Genomic DNA, 23177 nt, shown 5'->3' with positions numbered 1-23177 from the left:
TTTATTAGAAAATCTTTGCATGAGAAATCAAGAAGTCAATTTACAAGGTAGACAAATGCTCCCAAGAAAAGGAGTAGTTGGCCTCTCAAATTTAAAGGCAATGTTAACAATCTATTCCATTTCGACAACTGCCCTCTATGTGCTGTGTGTGACCCAGCAGAAAATCCAAAATGAAAAAATAAGAATACCTTAAGGAGCTCAGAAGGGAAATGAGACAAAATATTATCAAAGAACACAAACCGCATAACATTCGGACTAGGAGTCCGAAGTGACATTAGGACTAGGAGTCATGATGTGGGAGAAAGAAGTGTTTGAATTCTGGCTCCGCTGTAGACTGAGAGAGTCTGGGGCAAGCTACTTACTTCTACGAATATCTGTCTCCTCCTCTGTAAAATATCACTTATTTCATAGGGTTCATACGATAATTAAATGAGGTTGTGTTGTTGGGAGAGGGGCTCAAAAATGTTAGTTTTTTCTCCATAGAGGATCCTTGGGGGAGCATATGGCCCTAGCCTTTATTTATAAAGGAGGAAACTGAGGACCAGAAGTTTTAGTAAGGGTAGGCGGATTCGTAGGTCATGATGTATAGGGTGTAATTAAGTTGTGGAAGAGGGGACTTTCAAGAGGTTTCTTGAGGAGCTGGGTACAAAAGCCTGAGGCCCAGTTACATTCAGGAGAGAAAGGGGAGGCAATGAGGAATGGAGAAAAGGAAATTGAGGGACAGGAGAAACAGCAAGAATGTGCAATTCCTTTTCAGATACCTCTGTGGATTAGGTGTTCCAACACATCACAGTGACCATACTCAGCAGCAACACCTAACGGCGTGACTCCAAATCCGTCTCTCAAGTGGACATTGCCTCCGTGGTTTAGTAGCAGCGCTATGATATCTTTGCGGCCTTGTTTGGCCGCTTCATGCATTGCTGACCATCGCTTGATGCAGGGCTGGTCAAGGCTGGCATTGTGTTTAAGCAGAGTGAACACCATGTCGTAGGAGCCCTTTTTTACAGCTGGAGGATGATTTCAAAAAGAACATCAACAGTAGGCATATTGGCATGGATACTTTAGATGGTATGAAACGTTATTAAATTTATTTTTTAATTTTTAAAAATGTTTATTTATTTTTGAGAGAGAGAGAGAACAAGCAGGGGAGGGGCAGAGAGAGAGGGAGAAAGACGATCCAAAAAGGGCTCTGTGCTGACAGCAAACAGCACGATGCTGGGCTCGAACTCCCCAACCATGAGATCATAACCTGAGCCAAAGTCGGATGCTTAACTGAGTGAGCCACCCAAGTGCCCCTAACTACTAAATTTAATGCCAAAATAGATATTACCTATTCCTTCTTCTTCTATAAGAAAATATTGTAGTTTTCATACTCCTATTTTTCACACCCAAGATGATGTCTTTTCAAGACCCTGGTCTGAGGAGGATAAGACTTTCATGGAAATCATGCACATCTCTAAAATAGGATGTTATGTATACTCTTTCTAAACTTTAGAAAATGAAAATAAGTGAAATGAAAATAACATCCTCTGTTGGGTTGTATAAATTAAATAATGTATGCAAATGCTTAGTATATACTAGGAGCTCAATAAATTATAACTATTATTATTAATATAATTTCATCACTTCTAGGATCCTGGAGCCACATGTGTGAATAATGTTTATCAAGTCCCCTCATCACCCCCCAGAAACATTTTTTTTCCTCCACCAAAGATAGCAGCACGTATTAAATGAACTTCTCTTTCCTGTGGTCTTAATGGGAGGTTAGCAACGAGAAGGTCTAGAATCCAGGTAGGTCCAATGTTCTAAATAGGTGAAGTCTATGATAGCTAATGTACTGCAGTGTAGGGGATTCACTAGACTGTATGTCGCTCTCCCCCTCTGCTTGTTTCTAATAGATGAAATTACAGGTAAAATTTCCCCCAACTCGGCTTTGGATTATTTAAGAGATTGTCCCAATTTAGGTATAAATAATTCTGGAAGACGTAATGTCTCTTATCAGTAAGTCAAATCTTAGTAAGAAACAGAGAAGGACGAGTGCTACTCCCTGCAAATGGAGGTAAATACAATTACATTCACTCACTCATTTGTTCATTCATTCATTCATTCATTCAGTTGATATGCTCTGGCTATATGAGAGGCACTGTGCCGGATCCTGTGGACAACGGGGAAAAGATGGACTTGGTTCTCACTCATGCAATTGACAATTTAGGGAAGAAGCCTATATTGTCTTCCATTTGAAGAGAGACTCAAAGTCCAGGTCTTTGCTGGGAAATACAGGACGAGATGGGGGGGGCACATAGAACATCTTGGGGAGCAAGGGGGCAGAATACAGAAAGCATGTCAGGCCAAAGCAAGGGAAAGGGCCTTCAAAGGCATGACAAGAGGATGAAGACTTAATTTGGAGGCAGGCAAGCCATCACTGTGGTGAGATTTCAGTTTTTCTCCTGCTCACTAGAGTCTGTTGACAAATGCCTTTCTCTGAATCACCCACCTGCTGCTGGCAGCTCTAATTATAGTGAATTACCTCATCCTAGCTGGTGTCATTGCAGGGAAAACATCAATAAGTTAAACGAACTAAGAGGTATGTGTCCTCATTTATCTTCTTGCTCCTATTACATTTTTTCTAGAAAAAAAATGAATTCAAATAATGAATGTCTTCCATTGCGATCTGTTTTCCTTTTGTCTGACCCAGAAAACATGTTGATTATAGATATTAGTCTTTTTTCATGAAAATATCATAGACAGGCCATATTCAGCTTAAAATAATTTTAAAAATAAAACTTTACTTGCAGTTTAACTGTTTTGGAACTAATAATTTATTTTATTTTGAATAGGAATAATAATGGAAGTCATGGGAACACCTCCCAAACTAACCCATGAAGACATTCTTAACCAATAAATGGCTGAAATAATGAAAACTAATAAGGCACAGTATTTGTCTAACATAACTAAGTAAAATAAAGCTTAAGATAACTTATATAGCAAAAAATATACATATATACATATATCTTCAACAATAATGCTTAAAGAAACAAACTTCAGTTGAAAAGTTAGGGAATTAGAGACTTGCATAGATTATAGGCACATTTAAACACTTTATAGTTTGCTGGCACTATTCCTTTTAACCTTAAATTTCTGTAATTTTCTCTTTTTTATGTTTATTTATTTATTTTGAGAGAGAGCGTGCATGCATGGAGAGAGGCAGAGAGAGAGAGGGAGAGAGAGAGAATCCCAGGTAGGCTCCCAGCTGTCAGTGCAGAGCCCGACGCGGGGCTTGAACTCACAAACTGTGAGATCATGACCTGAGCAGGAACCAAGAGTCAGATGATTAACCAACTGAGCCACCCAGGTGCCCAAATTTCTGTCATTTTCTTTCTTTTTCTTGATATGCATGTTTTGCTCATGTAATTTTTTTTATTATCAGCAGTGATTTATCTTGTGACTCCTAAGACATACAAATTAGAGAAGAGATATTTTTCTGAGGCTTCTTGACAAGGATGGGCAGACTGAAAGAGGAGATGGAGTGAAGAGGATGCGTATTGATTTGTGAGAAAAACAGTGTCTGAAATAAAATTAACTGAGCTGTAAATGACATGAGGATGTGGGACAAGAAGGGCAGCAGAACTGAGATGTTGTGCCCCATGGTTCCCCGGGCTTCCTCTATCCCCTGGACCCTGCTGGCCAGGACAATCTCGTGGCTATCCAACTAGAGAAAGGTGACACCAACTTCAGAGGAGTGGGAAAAGAATGAGTGTAGCACAAAATACCCTCATTAAGTGTCAGATGATCACAAATTAGATATCTAACCCTCAGCAAGTAACCATGTGATGGACTGTAAGACATCAAAGTACCACAAGTAAGGGCCCGATGGCTGATAGCAAAGAAGGGCCCTGGAGAGACCTAAAGTGATTTTTTTTTTTTTTTTTGCCATCTAAGCATATTCTGTAATAAAGACAAAGACAATGCCATCAGGCTAAGAAAAATAAAAATGACATTACACATAAAAATAAAAAGAACATATTTTTCTCTTATCTCTACCTTTGTAAGTTAATGGACTATGAGTAGCAAATTTCAAAGTAGCCTACAGAGTCAAAAAGAAAACTAGGAAGGTGCCACAGATGATCCGTTTTCCTATAGAACCTAAAAATACTTGACACGGGTTCCACCAAGAAGGTCCTGGGAGAAGGTAACCCAAGAAAAAAAATTTTCCCCAGGTATGTGGATGATGGGGACATAAATGAACACCTTCAGAAAAGTTCCTTCCTGAGACTTTTGTCTTCTCTTTGAAATTACCATTTAGCTTTTAAAAAATTTTTTAAATGTGTATTCATTTTTGAGAGACAGAGTGCAAGTGGGGGAGGGGCAGAGAGAGAGGGGGACACAGTATCTGAAGCCAACTCCAGGCTCTGACTATAAGCACAGAGCCGGCGTGGGGCTCAAACCAATGAACCATGAGATCATGACCTGAGTTGAAGGTGGACGCTCAACTGACTGAGCCACCCAGGCGCCCCTTACCATTTAGCTTTTAACATTATTTCTGAATGTTAATTCTATTTTGACTCTGATAACATAATGATCAACTTCCTTTCCCATACTTCAGGTATTTCTGGAGTAGAGAAACTGACACATGCAACTTTGAAATATATATAAATACTGAATGCTCTGTTGTAAGCATTAAAAGCAAAAAGAAATCAAATGAGGGATAATCACGACTTAGTTGTGCTTTACATAAGTGAATTAAGGATAGCAAGTAGAGAATAATTCTACATTTGCAAAATAAGGTAGTATACAAACTCTGGAAAGGTGTGTGCTTTTTTTTTTTTTGCAGAAATTAAAGATCTACAGATATTTATAGAATTATTTATAGCAACAACAACACATACACGGATGTCATTGCAAATACCCCATGGCAAGTGCCTTTAAAAATAATACAGATCATGGGGCGCCTGGGTGGCGCAGTCGGTTAAGCGTCCGATTTCAGCCAGGTCACGATCTCACGGTCCGTGAGTTCGAGCCCCGAGTCAGGCTCTGGGCGGATGGCTCAGAGCCTGGAGCCTGTTTCCGATTCTGTGTCTCCCTCTCTCTCTGCCCCTCCCCCGTTCATGCTCTGTCTCTCTCTGTCCCAAAAATAAATAAAAAAAAAAAACGTTGAAAAAAAAAATAATACAGATCACATTAATAGTGGTGATGTAACCATAGGTGAATATGCCATTTCATATGTATAGAACCTGCCCAGGATAACAGTTTTAGTTTACTTCTAAAAAGCATCAGTTATTGTAACAAATTCCAGAACTCTACATGACAGGAAATGTTATCTCTGGTCATTTGTAGTTAATCTCATCTCACTTTTACAAACAGACTTGCCAATTTTTATTGGTCAACAGAAATAGCAGGATGCACAGACTGAGAAGAAACTGACAAATGACAGCTTTAGGTTTACCATCATTCCTTGTGTCATAGTTGTGAACCCTTCATAGGTGCCCACTGCTGCATCTATGTGATCAGAATCTGCTGACGCTTCATTGTTCTGATGTGGACCTTCAATCTCTCTTTCCAACCCTCTTTCTGCTTCTTTCTTCTTGCTATCTGCTGCACATGCAACCTTACTTACAACTGACCACCACCTAGAGAATATTCCTTTAGAACTGGCACTGCTCAGGGCACCTGGGTGGCTCAGTTGGTTGAGTGTCCGACTTTGGCTCAGGTCATGATCTCATGGTTCCTGAGTTTGAGCCCCCTTTGGGGCTCTGTGCTGACAGCCCAGAGCCTGTAGCCTGCTTCGGATTCTGTGTCTTCCTCTCTGCCCCTCTCCCGCTCACGTTCTGTCTCTCTCAAAAATCAATACACATTAAAAAAAAAAAAAAAAAAGAACTGGCACTTCTGGCTTCACAAAACTCCAGGACTGGATCCAGCACTTAGTTGGTGCTGAAGGATCTCTCACATTGGACCTCTTTGTAGGATTAAAAAAACAAAATCATAAGGCAGATGAGATGGGTGTTAGGGGAGGAGCTCAGGGAAGAGAAGGAGATGAGGTCACATAACTTCAATACATAGTGGTTTCCAATAAATACTTATTAAATACTCATCAAACTATGAAAGTTCTAGAAAAGAAGATCATTTACCAATCAGAAGTGGCGTCTCTCCTTTGTCGTTTTTGGTGTTTGGCCACACTCCCTTTTCTAGTAAAGTTCTTACATTTTCCACCAGACCAGCTTTGACTGCCAAAGTCAAGGGTGTTTCTCCTTCAGAGGTCTTGAACTCCCAGAGTGTCTGGTAGGATGCTGAGATATGAAAGTATTGTATAAAGTTAAAAATCTTAAAGGATATTACAAAGATCAGAGTAATTCAACATTACATACTTTGGATTAGACAAAGTCAACTGATGACAAGGAAAGATTAAAAGATGTGATTCAAGTTTATTAAATGATGGTGAGTATACATAGATGAGCATGTACTCGACAGCTAGAAAACCAACATCTGTGTTCCAAAGTTGTTTTTATTTTTTTAGTGGATTGCATATTCTTTTTTTTAAATATAAATTGTAAAATAACTCCCTGGTCCTTTGTATTATTATTTAAATTGCACCTGAAACTGATTTTTGTCAAATAAAATCTGTGAATGTCAGAATGAGAATGTATCTGAATACTGTCAGAAAATGTTAGGAAAGAAATACCATGTTTATCATCACCTTCTACATCTATTTGTCTCTCTGTTTAGATATTTTCTTCTGGCTGGCTGGCTGGATAGTCAATTATCAAGCAGCAAGGATTGCCTCCTAGAGCACAGAACGAGGGAGCACCCTTGAGGGTTGAAAGACAGGGCACTTACAAGACATTTAAAAAGTTGCTGAGGGGTGCCTGGATGGCTCAGTTGGTTCAGCACCTGACTTTGGCTCAGGTCATGATCTTGCAGTTTGTGAATTGGAGCCCTGCTGTACTGACAGCTCAGAGCCTAGAGCCTGCTTTGGATTCTGTGTCTCACTCTCTCTCTTCCCCTCCCCTGCTCGTGTTCTCTCTCTCTCTCTCTCTCTCTCTCTCTCTCTCTCTCTCTCTCTCTCAAAGAAATAAACATTAAAAGAATAATAATAAAATAAATTTGCCTAGATGTGACAAATATTATGTTAGAACATCAAAATTATTAATACTTAACCCTCTGTCAATTCACTTAACCATGAAGTTGATTCACTGTGATACTGATTCATGTTTCCACCATGAAAAAATTAATGCAATATAAGTACAAAATATTGTAAATATACTTGTGCATGATAATGATCTTTTGAAAACTGTTAACTCAAGACATAGTTCAAGATGAAAAATTAAATACTGACTCCCAAAAGCAAAATGGTTTATATTTAGATCAATTAATTCATGATATATACAAGCTTTTATTACTTTTAGGTTACAACCACATCTTTGTGCCAACTGTATCACATTTGTAGAAGGATTCGAAGGGCGAAAACTGAAGCTCACAAAATGTGTTGATTCTTATATTCTGAGTATAAAACGTGGGTATTCTCTTTCCCATGTACGAAATTATCTTTTATTCTGCTCTTTCTTTTTGCTTTTTATGTTATGGGAAGTTATGGGATCACTCATAACTTCTTTTGCTTCTGTTGAGTCAAAGAGATTTTATGTTCTCTTACCATCCAGAACAACTTCAAGTATTTGTTGAATGGGTTGAACCACAGCTTCATGCAATGGAAACCATCCTTTTTCATCAGCTTCATCCAATGCATGTTTATACTTCACATATTCCTGGAGCTCAAGAATGTGACCTAAATTAAACATACCGGCTGGTAACAAATCTCTGTCTTGGCAACGTGAATTCTTCAACCTGCCCCATTCTAGGCAATACACCCATTTTACCTTGTTTTATGGCTTCCACAAGTTTTCTGTTTTGATCACTCAGTGGTACAAACCTACCAGAGAAAGAAAAATAAGCCATATTTATCCTAGTGGTGTACTTCAAAAAACCCAAACGTTTAACTTATATTGAGTTTTTGTACATGATTTTAATTATCAAGATCTACAGGAAATGCATGCAACCGATTTTATCTACTGTATTAGTACCATGCTCTAACCAACTGAGATAACCAGCTAACTTAAGTTTGTCTCCTTTAAAAACGTAAATGCTCAGGAATCAGGAACAGTATATTTGTGATACACCAGACCTAGGCACATTAGTACAGATGACAAAATACAAGATTATAACACTGTCTCTGTAATGAGTTCTAAGCAATGATAAAGAAATAAACAGTTGTAGTCGGGGTCAGGAGAGGTAGTTTTGGGTTTTGTGATTTAGTGTCTCTGCGTAGTGGTTTCTTTATCTCTAAAATGATGGGATTACATAGGAAGATCTCTAAGGCTTTTTCCAACTTTAAAAATTCTATGCTCAGTAAATGGTGCTTTGAACTTAATAATTGCTAATTAATAATTGCTAAATTGGGAGCTTATGATCCAACACTGCATGTTAGAGTCTTTATTCAATGGATCTACAAGTGAAAAGAGGTTGAGCGTTTTACTGAACAAATTCCAGTCATTGGCCCAACCCTCACGGCAGTTCTCTGGTGTGTGTGTTTATTCTAAGGAAACAAGGTATTTCATAACAAATGGATTCAACTCTTTTAAGCAGAAACATCTGTTAGCATTTTACGGTTGTTAAAGCCTTCTTGGGAATTCTGTTGGGCATAAGGGAAAAATGAAAGACACCCAGTTTAAAGGTACCATGTCCTGGGGCGCCTGGGTGGCGCAGTCGGTTAAGCGTCCGACTTCAGCCAGGTCACGATCTCGCGGTCCGTGAGTTCGAGCCCCGCGTCGGGCTCTGGGCTGATGGCTCAGAGCCTGGAGCCTGTTTCTGATTCTGTGTCTCCCTCTCTCTCTGCCCCTCCCCCGTTCATGCTCTGTCTCTCTCTGTCCCAAAAATAAATAAACGTTGAAAAAAAAAAATTTAAAGGTACCATGTCCATTTTTAAGAAGCTCATAAGCAATAATTTTATAGAACTGAATTTATTCAAAAGCACTACTAGGTGTCTGGGTGTCAGTGGGTTAAGCGTCCAATTTCAGCTCAGGTCATGATCTCATGGTTCGTGGGTTCGAGCCCCACGTCGGGCTCTGTGCTGACAGCTCAGAGCCTGGAGCCTGCTTCGGATTCTGTGTCTCCCTCTGTCTCTGCCCCTTCCCTGCTCGTGCTCTGTGTCTTTCTCTCTCAAAAAATAAATAAACATTAAAAAAAATGAAAGCACTACTAAATTTCAGAATACAGGATTCTAAGTACTATAAAAAAATGTAAAGTTTATTTTCATCAGAAGTGCAATGTGTGTTGTTCAAGACAGAAATCTACTTTTTCAGTTTCAGACTCTATAACTCCTTCCTGCTAACATAAACATCAATTTTGTATATAATTTGTTAACTTCTGTCATTTGGAAAGTAGATAATTAAATAGGCTATGGTTTACATATTGCTGTTTTTACTAAAAGCCCTCGACTCTTCCCATTCATTACACTTAAGGCCTAATCCATATTATTTTTAATATTTTGAAGATCCAAAAATGAAACACATTACTTACGAAGGCTGTCTGAGTCAGTAGCAGAGTGGGCTCTGGAATATTCAGAACAGATCTCTGTAAACCTATTTAGTTGTCTAAACTGTACTTGCAAATTTGTTCAAGTTACTTATTGATATTTTGATTCTATATTAATTAAAAAAAAATAGGCAATCCTATACAACCAAATTCAATTAAGAACTTTCCGTTTAGGTTATTTCCATCTTCCACAGGAGGTGGGGATTTGGGGAAGATCATACTGCTAAAACCTATGCACAGTGGCCCTTGTAAAGCCATTGGAATCCCCGCCTGAGAAGAGTAAGCTTTTCCCTAGAGGAGAAGTCAGGAAGAGTCATTTTATCTGACAACAAAATGAATGCCATAAAGAAATTTTGTTGAGCATAGTCAATTTGAATGTTACCTTTCAGAAGAAAATACAGACTTGCTGGCTTCAATGGATTCTTGAATACTGAGCTGAATATCATAACTTGTAAGATGGTCTTCATCGGGGTCATCATTAGTATCCATGACTGGATAGAAATTTGAAAGAGGCAATTTCTTATTATCAGCAAACGACACAGAACAGTATATACAGTTAATGTGAAGATGCAAAATGAAAAACTAAAATGCATTCACCGTTCTTCATTGAACAAACACAAATGTAGTCAACATTTTAATCCGTTTTACATGTGAAGCCCATCCTAACCTTTGACACCTTTAACTACCTGCCATTTCGGTGTCTGCATTTTCTGATTTTGGACTTCCTTTTCATTAATGGCTGCCATTAGGCTAATAAGAACACACTTTTTCGACACTTCTGACTTACACTAATTTCAGCCCATCAGTTTTCTGAAGATGCTTCTCTACACAGCACATGAGAAGTACATTAGAAACTCAGACCAAGAAGAAGGAAGACAGAGACAGGAATAGAGAACAGGGAGCCTTTCACATTCTCACCTTTTAATGTTATACCTGCTGTGTTTGCTTATTTGCTGATGTATTCTTTTTCTCACATCAGTAGAGGTTTGAGTTGGCTTTGTGTTCAACTTCTACTAACAGACTCTACACTCCCTTTGAGGGAAGGGCTCTACCTCACTCATCTCTCTACGCCTTACGACTCTAGAAGGGGCTTGGCCCAGAGAAGATTCTCAGTGAACATTTGTTGAATTAAAGTAGAGAGAACAAAATGTCACAAATGCAGTGGCCTTGCCTTATCCGCAAGAAGTGTAACAGAGCAGATAGAGAAGATGTGAAAGAAACTTTAAACAGAAGGAACTGAGAACTTCAAACACTGTTCTTCGTGAGCAACTACTGTCTAGTCTCACATATGAAGTGAACAGGTTTCAAAATTCCAGAACTTTAAAATAAGACAGGGGATGGGGTGCTGGGTGGCTCAGTCAGTTAAGTGTCTGACTTGGGCTCAGGTCATGATTTTGCGGTTTGTGAGGTCGAGCCCCGCGTCGGGCTCTGTGCTGACAGCTCAGAGATTGGAGCCTGCTTCAGATTCTGTGTCTTCCTCTCTCTCTGCCCCTCCCCCCACCTCTCTCTCTCTCTCTCTCTCTCTCTCTCTCTCTCTCAAAAATAAACATAAATAAATAAGTAAACATTTAAAAAAATTTTTAAATAAGACAGGAGAGGGTTAATCTGACAAAAACAGCTTTAGGCATCTGGAGAACTTCCTTACTGACTGGCTCAGCTGGGTGATAGACCACATGGGTTCTCCGGGTACTTTGGGACATCTAACTCTATGGACTTGTGCTACCTGCATTCCTGGCCACGGAAAGACCCTTTCTGATACCTTGGCAGAAGGGCATCCTTAATTAGTTAGGGAGCCTCAGTTGGGGACGCTGGAACTTCTACTACATGGCAGTTCTACAGGCATGGTAAAGACCAACTTTATTAAGGGAGGCTTAGTTGTGGGGAGTTCCAGCAGGTTCATTAACCTGGAAAACAATAAGCAGAGTAAAAATGAACTCGTGCTTTCGAAGAAGAATAAAAAAAACAGAGAGGCTTTGGGGCTTATTTACATAATTTATTGATTCCTATTTCAACTCTTCCTAATGCACTTTCTTGTTTCAACCAGATCAGACCCACCACAAACGGTTGGGCAGGATGTGCACTACACAAGTGTTCCTGGCTGAGGGAATCCAGCCAAATCTCCCCTAATGGAGTTGTACAGTCTGGCAGAGTGCTACACACGCCCCAAGGAAGCAGCATCTTTTTTTCATTTGCAACAAAGTAGCTTTGGCCTGTGGGATTCCTGAATTGAGTTGAGCATTTTTTAACAAAGGGAAGTTAAGCAAAAAGGTGCCTAATTATTTAGTGTTTTGGATAGTAAATGAGGAGAGATACCTTTTAGCAGCTAGTCTTCCAAACTTTTACGGAAGTGGAAGGGTCTTAGGATTGGATTACTCTCCTTCAGACAAGGTAAGAATACTATGGCAGCGACGTCCATGCTGCTTCTTGACTTGAACCTTCACATGGCTACTGTTTGGTCCCCATTTTTGTTTTCTGGCTGGTCTTACAGGGAATGTCGTGTGGTGTTATGGTCTCAGAGCATCATTTGAACAACTGAAATAAGGACCCTCTTAATTCCATCCCCAGAGCAGAGACCAGCCATTTTATGGAGCCCCTATTCATTCTCCTGCATAGTTCTGTCCATTACAAGCCACTGCTATTGACTGGCCCATCTTCTCCGAAGATAGACACAAAAATGTAGATTACTTCTCATTGGTTTATTTCTTCCAAATATCAAATTAAAGGAGTGAGTGTCTCTCATTACTCTTGGGCCAGTTGCTCTCTCTTCTTGAGAGAGAAAATTTAGTAAGTGTAGAAATAAAAATAGTTCTATGACTAGGTTTAATGATCAATATGAAATCATTTTTGATTAGTGGTACTTTATGAGCCAAAACGTATTACCTATTTGAAACTTTACATCTTTGTGTGTTTTTCCAAGGAGAAAAAAAAATGGTTTTCCTTGGGCAATTTCCAAAACACAGCTGATATTACCCCTTCTCATTGCTCAAGTTTAGATAAACTCAAACTTCTCCACATGCTGATAGCCAGGGTGCCTGACCTGTGGACATACTGCATGTGAACTCGATAGCATCATTTTGATTGTATTTTTGTTGTTCTGCACCAGTGCCCTTACTATCATCTTGGAACATTAAAGAGAGAATAGTAGTCATGTTGGGAGACTGCCCGTGAGAGAGTAACGACATCCAGTACGTGTATTTCCTCACACGGTGATCTTAGTCTTCTCAAAAAGCCAATATGCACTCTAGGGGTCTTATTTGCCAAATACACTCAAGTAGTATTTTACTTTTTATTAATTGCTTATTCGTTCATTGTCTGTCTCCTCCCCCTAGAATGTAATCCAATAAGATCAGAGAATTAGCCTGTATCTCCAGTGCCCGAGAAGCACCATCTCAAGGTCCGTGGTCTCTATAACTGTGTGAATGAAAGAATGAATGAATGAGTTAATAAAAAAAAAAAACCCTAACATAAGCGAGGCCCTGCTTTTAAAACTAACCATTGTACTCAGGGATGGAGACTTTTGTCCACTGAGACAAATCTGATTGCCCTCTCTGTGTTTGGCTTCATTCTTCTCACCTCTGCTTCCGCATCTTCTCCTTCTTCATTCGCAAGCCCCTCCGCTCTTCCATGCACATGCCCCATACGCTACGTCAGGCCTGGCTCAAGACGTCCCTCCCATGGAAGCCTTGCTGAAATTCTCCAGTTCCCCTCTGGCCTTCCTTATCTGCGAATATCTCCTCTTCTATAATATTTTTCCAGTATCTGGATTTCCACTCCTTCTGTATTTGCCTGGCAAATTTTTCACGTATTTGTGTTCTGTATTCTCACTTGGGTTATTAGTTTTCTGAGGGAAGAAAATATCTTACTTACTTTCTTTTTCCTTTTCTATCTTTTCTCTCTACTTCCACTGCTCGTCAACTACAGCAAATGGCTGTTCTCAGTGGAAAAAAAGTTGTTGACTCATTACCAGCAGACACACACGGAGTCCTTCAGACGGCACGATTAGATCATGAAGTTCAACCTGTGGTATTGCCTGCTGCCTCTCTCACTGGTATCACTGTGGCGATAGGGGGATTGCATGTTAGTAATGAGATCCAGAGCCTTTTACCTATTTAAATCACCAGCTCAGTTCTAACCCTGCTTGAAATTTGGACTTCCAGTACCTGAGATACCATAGGCTCCTTAAAGAACTGAGTTGATCTGTGGAAAGTTTCGCTTTTTATTTTTTAATGTCATTTTAACTACCATCCAGAAGAAGGGTACCTAAGACTCTCAACTGTTTTGTATCCATAATAAGCCTAGGGTAGAAACAGTGAGGAAATCCCTACCACAGGGAACAACCCGTCTTACACAAGCTGTCTCCAACCTTTTCCTAAAAGCTCAGGACGAAATAAAGATCTGTGTGCAAGTGCACTAAAGTGTCATAGAGATCACCAAAGAGCACGACTGGAATAGATCTAGAGACATCACGATGCAATGAGAAGAGCAAAGAGAAGAGTTACTTATGTGTATCTCAAATTTAAAATGACCAGGATTCAATTGCCCGCCTTTATTTAAGATTATTTAAATAAAGCACCAACCAGGAATCTGAGGAAAAGCCGAACAATACTTCGACATCCTTTAAGACCTATTCACAAGTGCTCTACTTCTCAGTCTAGAGAAATTAACTGATGCTTCCTAAATAATGGTTTCCCGGTCTTGTTCTGGAGAAGCCCTCTAGTGAGATTTATTTCCCATACGTAGCTGCTTACAAACTAATTGGAGCAAGTATGTTGGGAAATTAGCCTTTTCATTTAAAGCACAAGTTAACCATTGATGGATGAATGGATAAAGAAGAATGGATAGATGAATGGATATGTATAATGGAATATTACACAGCCACACACACAAAAAATGAGATCGCGCCATTTGCCACAACATGGATGGACCTAGAAGCTATTATGCTAAGTGAAATAAGTCAGACTGAGAAAGTCAAATACCACGATTTCACTCATATGTGGAATCTAAAAAAAAACAAATGCATAGGGGGCGCCTGGGTGGCGCAGTCGGTTAAGCGTCCGACTTCAGCCAGGTCACGATCTCGCGGTCCGTGAGTTCGAGCCCCGCGTCAGGCTCTGGGCTGATGGCTCGGAGCCTGGAGCCTGTTTCTGATTCTGTGTCTCCCTCTCTCTCTGCCCCTCCCCCGTTCATGCTCTGTCTCTCTCTGTCCCAAAAATAAATAAACGTTGAAAAAAAAATTTAAAAAAAAAACAAAACAAAAAACAAATGCATAAACAAACAAAAAGCAGAATCAGGCTTACAAATACAGAGAACAAACTGATGGTTGCCAGAGGGGGAGGAGAAAAAGGCGGCGGCAGGGGGGGTGGATTGAAGAAGGAGTTGCGGGCTTCCAGTTAAGGAATAAGTCATGGGAATAAAGGCACAGCGTAGAAAATACAGCCAATGACATTGCAATACTGTTGTATGGTGACACATGGTAGCTACACTTGTGACAGCATAGCATAACATAGAGTTGTTGAGTCACTATGTTGTACACCTGAAAATAATGTAACATTGTGTGTCAACTATACTCAACTTAAAAATATTTAAACAAAAGAAAAGTAGAGAGCTGGTTAACCTTCCTTAAGGTCAAGAACACATTTGATGAAAAGCAATGGATTCTCTCTCCAGAGGGATGCATGCCCACTCAAAATTCTGCATAAAATTTTGAAGAATTCATGGGACCTCTAAAGCCCTTTCCCATACCCTCCCCCAAACAATCAAATTTAGGATTTGCAAGTGCTAAATGTATTATTCAGATATCAGTAATTATTAGTTTACTTTACAGGTAAGCCTAGTAAAATCCTAGATTTAGATAGTGGGAAAAGGGAAATTTGGTGGTCATGTAAGTTTTTGAAAATTTTTTGTCGGAGGCACCTGGGTGGCTCAGTCAGTTAAGCGTCTGACTTCCGCCCAGGTCATGATCTCATGGTTTGTGAGTTCAAGCCCAGTGTTGGGATCTGTGTGGACACCTCAGAGCCTGGAGCCTGCTTTGGATCTGTGTCTCCCTCCCTCTGCCCCTCCCCTGCTCATGCTTTGTCTCTCTCTCTCTAAAAAATAAATAAACATTAAAAAAATTTTTTTAGAAAATCTTTGATAATAATAACAATGGTGATTATAATAATAGCCATACATTATTGAGTCACAGAGCTAATAAGTAGAGTCTGGACAGATCACAGGTACCTTCATTTTTAAAGTCTTTCCAAAGCTGCAGGAAAACAACCCCCCCCCCCCACACACACACAAAAACAACACAACTCTTTGATCTTGCTCTTAACAGCCAGCTCTTAATGACAATAACTTCCAAAAATAAAAAAAACAGCTTCCAGAGACACATAAATCTTTATCTTTGGCTCCCTGCAATAAGGCTTTGTGTTGCTCAGGGTGGTCTGGGGCGTCCTACACTTGCCTTCATTCTGTACTTTGCGTCATGGAGTCTAAACATTACTGTCCTTCAAAAGTGGATCAGCGTGCCAGGCGGTGCCCGACTGAAGTGACCAGGAGGTTAGGATAGTGTTGTGAGGTAAGCTGCAGGAATGAACATGGGTACATGATACCTCTTTGCATCGGATTCGCTGAACTACCTCCAATCCATTTTCCATGCTAACACTGTACTGTTGATAAGTTTGTGGGTTCTAAACAGGGCTGGTTGTAACAGTTCCCAGAGTGTACAATTCACTTCCATGCAAGGAAGGGCTTTGTGTCCATAAATATCACCCTGCCCCCAGCATCTGTCACCTCAGTGTCATTCGGTTGCATCAGTGAAAGACTCTGTCCTTTACGGCTTATTGTTCCGTCTTCCAGTGTCCCTTTTAAAATGTCAACAACACTATACTGGTCCCCAGTGCAGAACTAGGATCTCTTGGAACAGCTACTGAGGGGAGCATGAGAGTGCACAAGATGGCAGAGGGTCTAAGACCAAGTCTAGTGGATGGTAATAAGAGGGAATAAGAAAAAGGAAATATAGCAAAATTTAGATTTCTTCACAGTTTTATACACAGTCAGCTCCCATCCAATCCCGAAGGTACTGCTGTGTGAAATGGGGAACCCTGAGACCCTGAGGCAATTTTCTCTCACCTTGAAACTGCTATGGTTTTCGAGTGATGTGTTCATTTACTGGAGGTCCCAGAGAGAATCATCAGGATTTGTCCTATCAGAGGAAAGGCAATAGTTAAAGAGGATTTTTACTTTTTTGGTTTTGCCAAGAAAATACAGTTATTACATTCAAAAGCATGTTCATTTTTATTTTCCTGCATTTTGACCATTTATATGTGCAATTTTAAAGATAAATTGACATCAATATAAATAAAATTTTGTCATAACTTTGGTATTTATTGGTGGCTGCACACTTTTGCTTTCTTCGGAACCCTCTAGCACAAAGTGGCAAATCAGATCAACAGCTTCATGGGACTGATTTCAGCGAGTCAATCAATCCCCAAGAGATTTCAGAGAGAACTAAAATTCTCTGTCAGAATTGGGTTCACCCCACTGACACAGGTAACTTTATAAGTAATAAGTTACAGCAATTCCCTCTGCATGGTGTAATCCTGTAAATGACAGGGAGAACTGGACCAATTCTCCTTGTTCTCCTTCCTCCTTAGCACGACATGCCCTGCTGATGAATTGCACATGCACAAGTGCACATACACACTTAGTCCAGAAGACAAATGCTACTTTTATGTCGACTCAAAAAGACACAACCTGATATATTTTTTTTTTTAAGAAGATCTAATTATTTTTATTTTATTTTTTTTTTTAACGTTTATTTATTTTTGGGACAGAGAGAGACAGAGCATGAACGGGGGAGGGGCAGAGAGAGAGGGAGACACAGAATCGGAAACAGGCTCCAGGCTCTGAGCCATCAGCCCAGAGCCTGACGCGGGGCTCGAACTCCCGGACCGCGAGATCGTGACCTGGCTGAAGTCGGACGCTTAACCGACTGAGCCACCACAACCTGATATTTTAGAAGAGATCTAAGAAGATCTAGATATTTTAGAAGAGATCTAAGAAAAATGGACATATTCCTTTCTAGACCAATACTATCTAAGTATGATATCTGGTATGTGATAAGAATTCACTAACTGTTGGCTGAATAAATAATCGAATAATCAAATATACACTACTCTTAAAATTAGCAAATTAATAGATTCACCTTGTGTTTTTACATCCTGTGTTTTTGCAAGTTCACTTCCAGTTTAACTGAAGCTTGGTTTCTAGGTAAATAGCCAGTGATAAGACCTGTCACGCTAGTTTTTCTTATCTCTACTTTCATATTACAACATTAGATATTTTACTCTATACTGTTGATTTCCATGTCAAATTCAATTACAACAGAGATATAGAAAGATGTGTGCTAGTTTGTGAAAATGATGCAAAAAACAGGAAGGAGATCTAAGTTCATTAGTAGGTGGGTTTCTAGAGGAATATAAACGTAGAATAGAAAAGAACAGAGCAAGCATGATCCATGAAAAGGCAACTTATTAATAGTGGCCTTATCACAGGCAAGAATGATAATACATTTTTTTTAAAAGTCCAACCATTTGTTTATAATTCTAATTCTAGAAATCTATCTTCTAGTAATGATCAGAGATGTGGACAAAAAAACTGTATGTGAAAATGTCATCTCAGCTGTATTTAGCTGCCAAAACAGTAGAAATAATAAAGTGTCCAACATATAAGAAATTTGGATAAGACATTATTGCATATCTAAGCAATAGAAAACCATACAGTTATTAAAATTAATATCCTTGAAGAATATTTACTGCCATAGATAAAGTGTCACACATGAGAATGATATTCACCTAATCAGATATGACTGGCCACTTGGAAGGAACTAAAACTGACTTTATGCAGCCAAAACTTATAAAGCCTTCGAGAAAACTGGCCTGGCATCTGGCTCATAGGCTGAACCTTACAGGTGGTGAGATAGGTCACTTCCTGGCAGTCCAGGGACCTTGGTGACTTTGAGAAGAGAGAAATTTGCAAAGTTTATAGTAAAGCAGGTGAAATCTGGTGGAGGGATTTCCTTGGCTTGGGAAAGAACAGCAGTCTGAAAGACTGATCCATTTACCTGAATCATCCAAGCACAGGGTTTGTTACCTAAGTTATTCTATTTGTCTGCATGAGACCAAAATTCCATTTTCCTCTAATTAGTGAGTGGCAGCTTTTGAAGAAAGTAAGGTCGGTTACAATAAAATAGCTACATTTAGTTTACACAAGAGAGTTTAGGGTAAGTAAAAAATGTTTTGACTATATTTATTAACTACAATAACAATAAAAATGAAATGTCTCTAGACCTTAATAAAAGTATTATTATGTACTATACATGTATATGTATACTACTCTATATTTGTATATACTATATATGTGTATACTACTGTATATACAGGTTCATTTGACATGACAGAAGTTCTGCCTGGGGCTCAAGTCAAATCTTTTCCCATTCAAAGCTCAAACAATAATGAGTCATTGCATTTCTTCATAGTTTATTTTGACATCATATACAAGCCGTTGATATCTTTCTGGGGGAGACAGTTGGGTGTAGCAATTGAAACTTTGTTCAAAACTTGCCCTCTGGATTAGACACTGCATTAACTATGTCTGATGTGAGTAGTCAACAAACATTACCTGTTATCATTCTGTGGTTGAACTCCTCTGGAATGAGGAATGAGAATTCTAGGGGTTGTTTGGCAATTTTAGCTCAATTCCTCACCCTTGAACAGACACTCTGACATATTCATTATTTCCTTCTTCTTCCTTTTCTCTAGAATCACCAGACTTCAGCGTTGACCATTAGATAGCTCTACCTGTAAATTCCATTTACAACATGGCGAACAAGTAATTGTCTAGTCTCAGCCCTCAACACCAAAGTGTCAGGAAACTTACTATATCCCCACAGAGCCCTTCGGTCAGCTTTAACAGTTAGGAAAAAAACATTTAAGTTGAATCCATCTCTTCAAATCATTATTCTATGATCTTAGTTCTATTCCCCAGAGTCACACGGATAAACTGTTGTTCCTCTGCTACATGAGAGCCCTTAAATCATTCCCCAGGAAGGCTGTTAAGTCTCCAGTGAGCCTTCTCCTCCTGAGGCTGAACAACTTTTCTTCCTGTGCCGTGGGTTCACCTCCCTCCGCCATCTTGATTGCTTGTAAACACACTCATTTCTCCATTTCCTTCTAAAAGTGGCTCTGGACCATGGGCTCTGATGGCAGCACAATAGCTGTAGTCAGATCAACAACACAATATTAAGCAGGGATGACCATCTCCTTTTTCCTAGACACTATAGATTGGTTAATTTAACCTAAGCCCAGATTAATTTGGAGGCTATCATGTTAGACAGTTGATTTGGATTCCTATTGGCCCAAATCTTACATCTCATGTTTTTTTCTCACATCATTGCTGGGAAATTCTGTGCAGGACTCTGTATTTAACGCTATTACATTTCTTTCTTTTTTTTTCCTTTTTTTCAATGATTTGACTTTTATTCCAGTCTGCTAAGATCTAATGCATTTCTATCCCTGCAAGTATTGTTCTATTTGTACATCTGTTTGCATGCCTTCTATATGTCCATCTGCACTATTAATAATGACACATGTTGAACAGAAATTGGCACAGGACAGAGAGGACTTCAGGTTGACACTGATCTATTATTTAGCACCCTTCAAGAAAAGCTGTTTATCCAGTTACAAATCCTCCGAAATACATCACCATCTAGTATTAATGTCTCCTTTTTGATAACAAGACCATCATCAAGAAATACTGTCAAATACTTTGTTGAAATACAGATGCATAATGTCTACTACATTTGCCTTCTCGACTGAATCAGAAAGACAAAGGAGAAACACTGACCCACCAGTTCTCAGTGATTATTATTTTTTTTTCCCTAAGGATTTTCAGACCATCCTATTCATTCATTCAAAAATATGTGTTCAGTGTCTGCTATGTTCCAGCCATAGTGCGAGACACAAGACAGTAGGATCCATGCCCTCAGGGAGTTTGCTGCTTTTAAACAATGCATTCTAGACTTCTCCAGAAACAACACAAATCACTCCCTCCCCTTCCAAAGTTTGGCAGAGAGTTAAGCCCGCAGCACATCCTCAATAAATATTTGTTTTGTTGAATTTGATAGCTATTATAAGTAACATGTATTGAATATTTACCTGTGACACGCATTACGCTAAGTACTTTAGTTGATTATGATGTTTAATTTCTATGATACACTTTCTCCTATTTTATAGATAAGGAAACTGAGGCACAGAGTCGTTAGGTAATTTGCCCAAACGTGCACATAATAGTGAGTGGTGGAGATGTGGGTATAAACCCAGTTGTTTGTCATTAGAGACCACACAACTGTAACTGGATTAGAGTTTGGCATTAGAGGCCACACATACTGTAACTGATGATCCATCTACTATAATAGAATTAATGAAAAGGATGTATCATTTTGTGTTCCAAATATTCGTAAGTTTTCTAAAAGAGTTTAAGCAAACAATCAGCAAACCTATCAAACAACTCTAGTAGAAACATAAATATTTTAGGTAAATTTTCATTTGAAAACAAGCTATTCCCATAGAGACAACAGAAGTGTAAAATTATGATAATTTATGACAATAATATAATGTTCTCAGCACAAGGCAGTGTTAGGACTTCCTCGTCTATATCACTACTATTTCATAGAAATCATTTCATTTTAGATTTAGAAGCTTCCTTAGAAGTTATGTGTTCATTTAAGAGCCAGATGGGTGATGGTCTCAGGTAAGTTCTAAAGACTTTCCAACCTCAAGATTCTATGATTTCTTTTGCAGAAGCAAGTTTCCAATTCTAGAGTTCCTTTTATCATCTGATTTAAATGAACTTAAAGGAATTTTTCTATCTGAATATAAAGCATCCATCTTTTGCTATAAGTGATGAAAGAGCCTCAATAGAAATTTATTATAATTATTCACAAAAATAATTTAATTTTTTACTCAGAAACCAGCCCAGCTAAGACCCTTCTGGGCTTCCATAGTGTGGATATTGACACTTCCTACAAGCATATTCATTCTTGGTCTGTTTTTCTCATCATATTATTATGCTTCATGACCATGCCACAGAGTTAATATTCTATAAAGAAGCAAAAACAACCCTGCCTATATTCTGTGATTTTAAAAAGGCCTCAGGAAGGCAAACCCACTGGTGATCAACTGGAAAAAAAATAATGAGAAACTACCACAATATGTATTTCCATCTGTTTAAAATATTCCCAATACTAAACTACTTAATAAGCTAGCTGGTGAGGTACAGATCAAATATTTCATAATCTCACCTTTTGGAATGATCGTCTTGTCATTCTTATCCAGGGCCTTGCCTTCCTAAACCAGAGGAAGTGCCTTGGAGCCAATGTGTTCCTCTGTGTGTCTAAAATTAAGTACCCAGTTGGTGGTTAAATTAAGATCTGACCTTGTGCAACTGAAACATAAGCGGTTCCTGGCACACAATAAAGTATTACCCATGACTTCTCTAGACTCCCATCAAAAGAAACATAAACCCACAAAGGTATAATAAGATTATCTGTATCCTGATTGGTTCAAAGATTGCTCATGAAAACAAATGATCTGCCAACCCAGCTGCGATGAGAGTTCCTGCTAAGGGAACCAAGTAAAATCACTTCAATAGAATTTTTTGTCTTTTAAAATTAGTTGTTCAAGAGACAAAACTGTGAGTCTGTGTGTCTGTAGATCCATATCCACTTGTAATCAGTTTTAACACACAGTTTCTCATTCTTCATCTGTTAGACCCATGTCAAATCTCACTAAATACAACCGTCTTAGTATATGAATTTACTGTCTTTCATTTGATTTGCATTTAATACCTGCCGGTCTGATACTCAGATGGAGATACAACATTCAGCAACATCTAATGTAATCAGATATGTTTAGGCCAAGTTGTAAAACATAGATAGTCTTAAAAAAAAAAAAGTAAGCAGGAGATGTAAAGCAAGAAGAAAATCAGGATTTTAACCAGGGAGGGTTGTTCATTTTCTATTTTAAAAAATCCATCAAAGTTGAATGTCTTGCTGATTTTCTGATGAAAATAATCTCCCTTAAATTTGTTTTGACATGGCTATCCTTGGATTAACTCAGGCCACTGTCAGCATTCACAAAGCCATCTGGCTTCTGTCCCCACCACTCTACTAAAACAACTCTTCTTAAGGGCTTCAGTGACCTCCTAGTGTCTAAAGACACCGCGTTTATTGCTTTTCAGACCCTCTTGGATTTCCTGTCATTGGTCTCTCCCTTTTTATTGAACTATGTACTCCCAGGCTTCGAGGAGCACTATATGCTTTTATTTTTCTTCTATTTCTCTGATCCATTTTTTGGGACTTGGTGTTAATGAATAAACATATCAATTGTAGTGAATTTCCCAGTTTTATTTCAAAACTTGGAATACCATAAATGTGAAATCAGAGGTCCTAGCTTTTTGTGATAATAGAGGCTATACTTCAGTCACCCTGGGAGCAAACCCTGAGAAATATTATGTATTTATACCATTATTAACTGTAACTTGAAATAGTCAAG

General features: G+C 38.9%; 1 protein-coding gene across 3 annotated transcripts in view; it reads right to left on the bottom strand.

Annotated features, from left to right (window-relative positions):
* Window positions 1-21998, bottom strand: part of ASB15 (ankyrin repeat and SOCS box containing 15) — a 30752-nt gene extending 8754 nt beyond the window's left edge. For 2 of the 3 annotated variants that reach the window (XM_030308347.1, XM_032592438.1), the window contains exons 1-8: window positions 21926-21998; window positions 16696-16768; window positions 13450-13636; window positions 9965-10073; window positions 7869-7921; window positions 7646-7777; window positions 6126-6284; window positions 762-1007 (exon numbers count right to left, since the gene is read on the bottom strand). In XM_030308347.1, the coding sequence (XP_030164207.1) occupies window positions 762-1007; window positions 6126-6284; window positions 7646-7777; window positions 7869-7921; window positions 9965-10071 (697 nt within the window). In that variant the 5' untranslated portion in view covers window positions 10072-10073; window positions 13450-13636; window positions 16696-16768; window positions 21926-21998. The remainder of the gene's footprint in view (window positions 1-761; window positions 1008-6125; window positions 6285-7645; window positions 7778-7868; window positions 7922-9964; window positions 10074-13449; window positions 13637-16695; window positions 16769-21925) is intronic. The other variant, XM_030308348.1, reaches the window with a different exon arrangement.
* Window positions 21999-23177: the final 1179 nt, after the last annotated feature.

The sequence above is a fragment of the Lynx canadensis genome, chromosome A2 (assembly GCF_007474595.2).
Source record: "Lynx canadensis isolate LIC74 chromosome A2, mLynCan4.pri.v2, whole genome shotgun sequence".
NCBI classification, from domain to species: domain Eukaryota; kingdom Metazoa; phylum Chordata; class Mammalia; order Carnivora; family Felidae; genus Lynx; species Lynx canadensis.
Note: the sequence above shows the minus strand (reverse complement) of the source record. Positions and strands in the feature narration are given on the sequence as shown.